Here is a 7,271-nt window from a genome sequence, read left to right on the forward strand (position 1 = left end):
AAAGTTAAAAGTAGTGCAAATTACCTAGTGCTATCTCATGGTGTTCCAGGGCAACACCTGGATCCAGGAAGCCACAACCTGGACTACTTGGTTTAAAAACGACTCTATTTGATTAAAGAAAAACTAAAGAAGACAAAAGAAAAAAGTTTTCTGCAACACACCAACACCTAAAGCATATACTAACCCCCACCCCCCTTTTTTTTCATTATTTTTTTTTTTTTTGCTTCATGGACTTTTGAAAGGTCCTTTGTACACTAAAGTTTTGGCACTTTATCAGACAAAGTACCGTTTCAAGTGACGGATGTTCCAGGGTTTATCCAGGATTTGACCGTGCATGGTCATCAACCTGTATGCCCCATTCTTGATAATGCTTTCGTCCTGATATGGACCTTCCCATTTGTAGGCAAACTTGCCTGCTTTGTGGTTCTTGGTATTTTCGAATACCCTTCTGAGTACGAGGTCCCCTACTTCAAGGGTCCTGATCTTGACATTCTTGTTATATGTCCTTGCTACAGATTGTTTATACGATGCCATACGTATGTAAGCACTTTCTTGCAGCTCATCAACTGTATCCAGGCTCCTAGCCATTTTGACCTTGTTTTGCTCTGCCGTCTGACAGTCGTATCTGTGCGTGGGTACCAGAACTTCTGAGGGTATCACTGCCTTTGCTCCGTATATAAGGCTAAATGGAGTTTGGCTTGTTGCCATTTTCGGTGTTGTTCTGACTGACCAGAGTACTAATGGTAGTTCAGCTGCCCATTTTCCCCCCAACTCTTCCAGCCGTTTTCTGAGGTTCTCCACAATGATTTTGTTGTTGGACTCGGCTTGGCCGTTGGTTTGCGGATATCTGGGGGCTGACTTTCTCATTGTTATGTTCTATCGTGCACAGAAGCCCTCAGTGTTATCTAATATGAACTGGGATCCATTGTCGCATATGATTTCGGATGGTATCCCAAATATGCTTATGATGTTGCGCTTGATGAAAGAGATCACCTGCCGCTCTTTTACCTCTGTCATTGCCTCTGATTCAATCCACTTTGAGAAGTAATCAGTCATAACTAGCATATACACTCTGTTTCCTGGAGCCCTGGGCAGCTTACCCACTATGTCCATGCCCCACATCATGAATGGCCATGGAGAGATAATCGGATGCATTGGTTCTGCTGGCTGGTGAATTGCGGGAGCCGCTTTTTGACATGACTCGCAGCGTTTGGCATGATTCGCGGCATCTGCGCGCATGGTGGGCCAGAAATACCCCTGTCTCAAAATATTGTTTGACAGACTTCGTCCTCCAGCATGGTTCTCGCATTCTCCGCCGTGTACATCCTGCAGTACTGTTTCTGCTTCCTCTTTGCTCAAGCACCTGAGGCATGGTCCTGCCAATGACTTTCTGAAGAGAATGTTATCAATCATGATATACCTAGAAGCTTTTATCCTGACACTCTGTGCTTCCTTTCTGTCTTCAGGGAGTGTCCCATCCCTTAGCCAATTTTGGTATGGAACCCTCCAATCTGCATCCTGCTGTCCTACTATGGAAACCAGCGTCTTGGCTCCCTGTGCACACTTCATGTGTACATCCTCTTTCACCGGATTCTGATCTGGCTCCTTCAGGATGGCTGGGGTCAACAAATGGGTAATCGGTATGTTTGATAGTTCTGTGGGCTGGAAGGTGGCCCCTAATGTTGCTAGGGCGTCCGCTTCCACGTTCTGATCTCGTGGCACCTGAGTTATCTTGAATGTTCTAAACTTTGACTTTTGCTTTGTGGCTATCTTCAAGTAGGCTATCATTTTTGAATCACGCGCCACATATTTGTTGTTTACATAATGTACCACAAGTAAGGAGTCACTATACACCCTCAGGTTCCTTACCTTAAGCCCCGATGCCATCTGCATCCCAAGTATAAGGGCTTCATACTCGGCTTTGTTGTTGGTTGCCTTGAACTCACACCTAATAGCTTGTACTATCAGATCACCTTTAGGTGATCAAAGGACCAAACCCACACCGGCTCCCCTTGCATTTGAGGCTCCGTCAATGTATAGGGTCCATATCTTGCTATCCTGACTCCCCATTATTGTCAGCATTCCTTCTTCTGCCTCCCCACGGGTGGCAGGGCAGAAGTCAGAGACGAAATCTGCTAGGGCTTGGGATTTTATCGCCGTTCTGGGTTCGAATTGCAAGTCATACCCACTAAGGCGTACTGACCATTTAGTCATTCTGCCCGAAAGTTCAGGCTTCCTCATAATAGTCTCTGTAGGAAGCAGTAACCAAAGCCAATGCTAGTTTTTCAAAGGAAGTGTACCTGGTCTCTGTAGGAAGCAGAAACTTGCTAATGTAATATACGGGATGCTGCACTCCTTCCTGCTCTTTGACCAAGACTGTGCTTACATTTGCTTCCGTGACTGACAGGTACAAGAATAGTGGCTCCCCTTGCTCCGGTTTTGCGAGTAACGGTGGCGTGCTTAGGTAGCTTTTGAGTTCTGCGAATGCTTTTTCATGTTCCCCGGTCCATTCGAATTTCTGACTCTTCCTCAATATATCATAGAACAGCTTGCACCTATCCGAGGCTCTTGATATGAACCTGTTTAGGGCCGCCACCTTTCCTGCCAGCCTTTGCACATCCTTTGGCTTCTAGGGTGATTCCAGCTGGAGTATTGCTTTTATCTGTTCCTTGCTTGCTTCAATTCCCCTCTGGGTCACCATATACCCTAAGAATTTTCCTGAAGATACCCCAAACGAGCACTTGGACGGATTAAGTTTCATTTTAAACTCCCTTAACGTCTGAAAGGTGTCTGCCAAGTGCTCCATGTGCATTTCTGCTTTTTTGGACTTCACCACCATGTCGTATATTTATACTTCCATGTTCTTTCCTATTTGCTGTTTGAACATTTTATTTACTAACCGTTGATAAGTGGACCCGACGTTCTTTAGGCCAAAGGGCATGACCTTGTAACAATATATGCCTCTTTCCGACATGAATGCTATTTTCTCTGGATCTTGTGGATGCATCTTGATCTGATTATAACCGCTCCAGGCATCGAGGAAGGTGAGTACCTCGTGTCCCGCAGTAGCATCCACAATTGCATCGATATGTGGCAGTGCAAAGGGGTCCTTGGGACAAGCTTTGTTTAAATCTGTGAAGTCTACCCACACCCTCCATTTGCCATTCTTCTTGGCCACAACTACCACATTTGAGAGCCATTCAGGGTAGCTGACTTCCCTAATTTTATTTGCTGCCAAGAGACTGTCTACTTCCTTGTTAATGACCTCATTTCGTTCTGCCGCAAATTTTCTTCTCTTCTGCTGTACCGGGGTGCAGCTTGGGTTCACGCTTAACTTATGTGAAATAACGGATGGGTCTATACCTATCATATCATTGTGGGACCAAGCGAAGCAGTCCATGTTGGTTTTCAGAAATTGAGTCAGCTGGCTGCGCAGTTCTTCACTGCAGGTTGCCCCAATCAATACTGTCCTATCCGGGTGTTCCTCGTCCAGGTGTATCTGGTCCAGTTCCTCTGAGGGAGGCTCTTTGTACTCCGTCGAGGTGCCCCGGTCCTGTAATTGCTATGAGGGGAGCTTGGTTGTAGCCTTTAGGGCTTGAGCGTAGGAGTTTCTGGATTCCTCTCGATCTACTTTTACTGTGACCGTACCCCATGGTGTTGGGAACTTGAGACAATGATGATACGTTTAGGGCACCGCCTTCATCTAATGCAGCCACGGTCTTCCTAGTATCACGTTGTCGGTGGTTGGACCCTCGATGACTAGGTATCTCACTAGTTTATTAACTCCTTCGATATATGTTGGGATGGTTATCTCACCTACTGAATGCGCAGTCTCACCACTGAATCCCACTAGGGGCACAGATTTCTTTATCAGGTTCTCTTTATCAAAACTCATGGTTTTGAGTGATTCGAGCATGATGAGATTCACAGAACTCCCCGTATCCACTAATGCTTTTCGTACGGTGCAATTGCCAATGGATAACGTTATAGTTAGGGCATCGTCGTGTTGCTCTACACCGCTTTCTATGTCAAACTCGTCGAAAGCTACCGGGGGTTAATTGCTCTAGCTTACTCTGTATGAAGTTTCTGGATGATCCCCTTTACTTCCGGTGGCTTTCCTCTTAGCGGCTTAATATATCAAACCTGATAGCTCGGATCCGCCTGTTATCACGTTAATAATTTTCGTGCATATGGGTGGAGCAGAAGGAAGCACCTGATTTGCTGCTTCTCTCCTGTCCTGCTTACCCCCACGTGATAATAGGTGGTCCAAGTTTCCCTTGCGTACCTGGAACTTTACTTCCTTTCGCAACCTGTAGCAGTCTTCTGTCCTGTGACCTATGTCCTGATGCCATTCGCATCTCTTGCTGCTGTCTCTGTCGTCGTTGGGTCGATCCTGAGTGGGGGGCTTTGGCTACCTCACCTGATCACCCAGGCTTCTGAGTGCTTTCAGCAATCCCTTCATTCCCGTGTTGAATCCGTACTCAAATAGCTTAGGAGGATGTTGAGAGTCGTCAATTTGCTGAGTTTTTTCTGCTAATCTGCTGATATTGGGTCTGGTGTATGGCTTAGTTCGTTCGTCTTTCTTTTCTGTTCTCAATTTCCTGCTTGATTTGTCGAAGTTTGCTATTCTCTTTCGAGCCTGTATGTCTTCCTCCAACCTTAATGCCGCTGTAGCTCTCTGCTGGACTTCTTCGAATCTCTCACAAGGATACGTCGTTAATTCTTTATAGAGGTTTGATTCCTTATCCAAGCCCTGCCTGAAGGCGTTGATGACAGTGGACATATCGCAGCCTCGTATGGAGACTTTTTCTGCATTGAACCTGGTGACGTAATCTTTGATTGATTCACCTATTTCCTGAACGATCCTGTATAGATCACTTGGCTGCTTGGGTGTTCTCCGGCTGCTGGAGAACTGCTGATTTAATGCGTTGATCAAATCGATGAATGAAGATACGGTCCCATTAGGCAAGCCGACAAACCACTGTAATGCTGCTCCGGTTAGGGTCGAACCAAATTCTTTACACATACATGCCTCCTTTGAGGCTCCCGTGGCAGTGGTAACCATCATTTTCTGCTTGAATTGACTAATGTGATCGCAGGGGTCTGTGGTTCCATCAAAGAGGGTCATCGTTGGGACGCTAAATCCTTTTGGTAAGGCCACTGTGGCTATATCGTCAGTAAACGGTGAGTCAGCGTAGTTTTTTAGTGAAGCCATCTCCATAGGTAGAGGCATTCCTGGGACCCTCCGGAGGAGGCTTCGTAGTTCCTGGTACTGCTGTTCTATGTATGTCTCTGCCGGTGGGTCGCAGATGCTCCTGTGACTGGTTTTCTGCTCGTCGCACGAAGTTTTGCTGTTCTAAGACTGTTGTTTGGTGCATCTGCGACGCTGCTACCGCCGGGGCGCTTCCCCATGTATACTCAACTTGATTCATAACTGGCGTCCTGATCAGTGGGACCGCAGCTGCAGCCCTGCTTCTCTGGTGTCCCTCTGCATCTGATGTGGGTGTAGGCTCTTGGCACGCTGGCTCCTCATCTGGCGTCAATGCCCCCAGTCCTGTTGGGACCAGGCCTCCTCTTGGCTGTGGTGTCGCGTCAATGTCCATCCTGAGTTCTACTTCGCGTGGTAATACCCATGTCTGCCATCGGTCCCTACTTTCTCCAAGTGGCCTCCCGGATCTGTCTTCTTGCATCCAGGGAGCCAAACTGGCGGCCTGGCTCCTCAACTCGTTGATTTGTGCTCGGAGGAGATTGTTGTCCTCTTCCATCTGGGATCTCATGCTTCTATTTTCATTCTGCATAGTCCGGATTGTCCTTGCTAATGTGTCCAACCCGCTTATCATGATGCTGGTGGGACTCGGAGGAGCCTGAACCTATTGCCTAGATTGTGGTCCTCTTTCAGACTGTGTGACTCCCTGCCGTCCCTGGACGACTCCTGGATCTCTGGTCTAGACTCTCTCTGAAGATGGGGTTGTTGCTACCTGGGAACTTTGACTTTGCTTGACTGTTGGAATCTGGGCAGTACTTGTAGTTTGAACCGAGGTTGTGTGTGCTGCTGTTGCCGAGGGAGGTGGTACCTATGTTGCTGCCGAGGGGGGCGGTACCCGCGTTGCCGAGGCACCGCTGGTGCTACCTGGGTTGGTTTCTTGGTGTCCGGACATGTTGTGCTTGCTGTGTAGACTAACTAACGAAGACGACCACTATGCCCCACGGTGGGCGCCAAACTGTTTTGGTAAATTTCTACCAATTTAGAGTTAAAGCGGTCTTAGTGTTAGGTCCGTATTACGATTTGATTGTTCGTTGTATGTTAATTTGAACGTGCGAAGTAAATAAAGAACACAAACGATTTTGGTGACACGGAAAACCCGATGTGGGAAACAACCGCGGGGGGAGACGGAATCCCACCAATATTTTCACTATAATTCGGGAGGAAATACAGTTCGTGCGTTCACTATGAATGCTGGGGTGTAATTCTTGTATTTTCTGATGATCTTTCTTCTTTGCATTGAAGCTCCTTATATAGGGAGAGCTCGGCTAGCTAGGGTTTCTTGCTTTCTTTCCAAGTTACTCCTAATTTGATGCCGAATAGGACTTTCCTTCCCTGGATGTGGTAAGTGGTAGGACTCTCATATGCTTCTTCCATGCGGATCGAAGCCCACGTCCTGCGCTGCTTGCTGATGCTGTCACCCTGGCTCCCTGATATTCTGCGTCCCACAATGCTTCTAGGCCTACTGCCCCAAGTCATCCCATATCCAGATTTTGGGCCTAACAGTCATGAACATCACATCTAATCTCATAACTTTACCAACTAAATTTGCTTGACTTTAACATTAATACCACACTTATAACTCTCTTTACATAAGAAAAAAAATATTAGTTACAAACTTTGGTGATAAGTAATAGCTAATAAGTTGTGTGACACCTATATATATAAACAAATTAACTAGACTAGCTTTATGTTTTTGCCTCCGTTGGTGTTTTTAAAAAAGAAAATTATAGTGAATGAGATTGTTAATTGTTTTGGGTAAAAATTGTCAAAACACGATATTCTATCTTGTTAGGGGTTAAAGTGACCTACTCTTTTTAGCCTCGTATCGCGGGGTTAAATTATATGTGACTTATGACGAAATAATGATATAAATAATGTAAAGGGAAAAATAAAGGAAATAATGACACAAGAGATTTGGTGACGCGGAAAACCCGATGTGGGAAACTACCGCGGAGGGAGTCGGTATCCCGCCCATAGTCCACTATATGACAATCGGAGCACGAGT

General features: G+C 46.3%; 2 protein-coding genes across 2 annotated transcripts; both read right to left on the reverse strand.

Annotated features, from left to right (window-relative positions):
• Positions 1–273: 273 nt before the first annotated feature.
• LOC141641102 (uncharacterized) lies at positions 274–867 on the reverse strand. Its single transcript, XM_074449779.1, has one exon. The coding sequence runs from the start codon at positions 865–867 to the stop codon at positions 274–276; it is 594 nt and encodes a 197-aa protein (XP_074305880.1).
• Positions 868–876: 9 nt separating this feature from the next.
• LOC141641103 (uncharacterized) lies at positions 877–1,788 on the reverse strand. Its single transcript, XM_074449780.1, has 2 exons — positions 1,101–1,788; positions 877–1,022 (listed from the first exon to the last, which is right to left on the reverse strand). Exons 1-2 carry the CDS (start codon positions 1,786–1,788, stop codon positions 877–879), a joined length of 834 nt encoding a protein of 277 aa, XP_074305881.1.
• Between the last annotated feature and the right edge of the window lie 5,483 nt (positions 1,789–7,271).

The sequence above is a fragment of the Silene latifolia genome, chromosome 2 (genome assembly GCF_048544455.1).
Source record: "Silene latifolia isolate original U9 population chromosome 2, ASM4854445v1, whole genome shotgun sequence".
Taxonomy (NCBI): domain Eukaryota; kingdom Viridiplantae; phylum Streptophyta; class Magnoliopsida; order Caryophyllales; family Caryophyllaceae; genus Silene; species Silene latifolia.

What these genes read in the sequence shown, in the direction of transcription:
- LOC141641102 (XM_074449779.1), bottom strand. Translation starts at nt 867, where the DNA reads ATGAGAAAGTCAGCCCCCAGATATCCGCAAACCAACGGCCAAGCCGAG.
- LOC141641103 (XM_074449780.1), bottom strand. Translation starts at nt 1,788, where the DNA reads ATGATAGCCTACTTGAAGATAGCCACAAAGCAAAAGTCAAAGTTTAGA. An exon ending in GTGGGGCATGGACATAGTGG is followed by an intron (nt 1,023 to 1,100) that starts GTAAGCTGCCCA and finishes GGATTGAATCAG; the next exon opens with AGGCAATGACAGAGGTAAAA.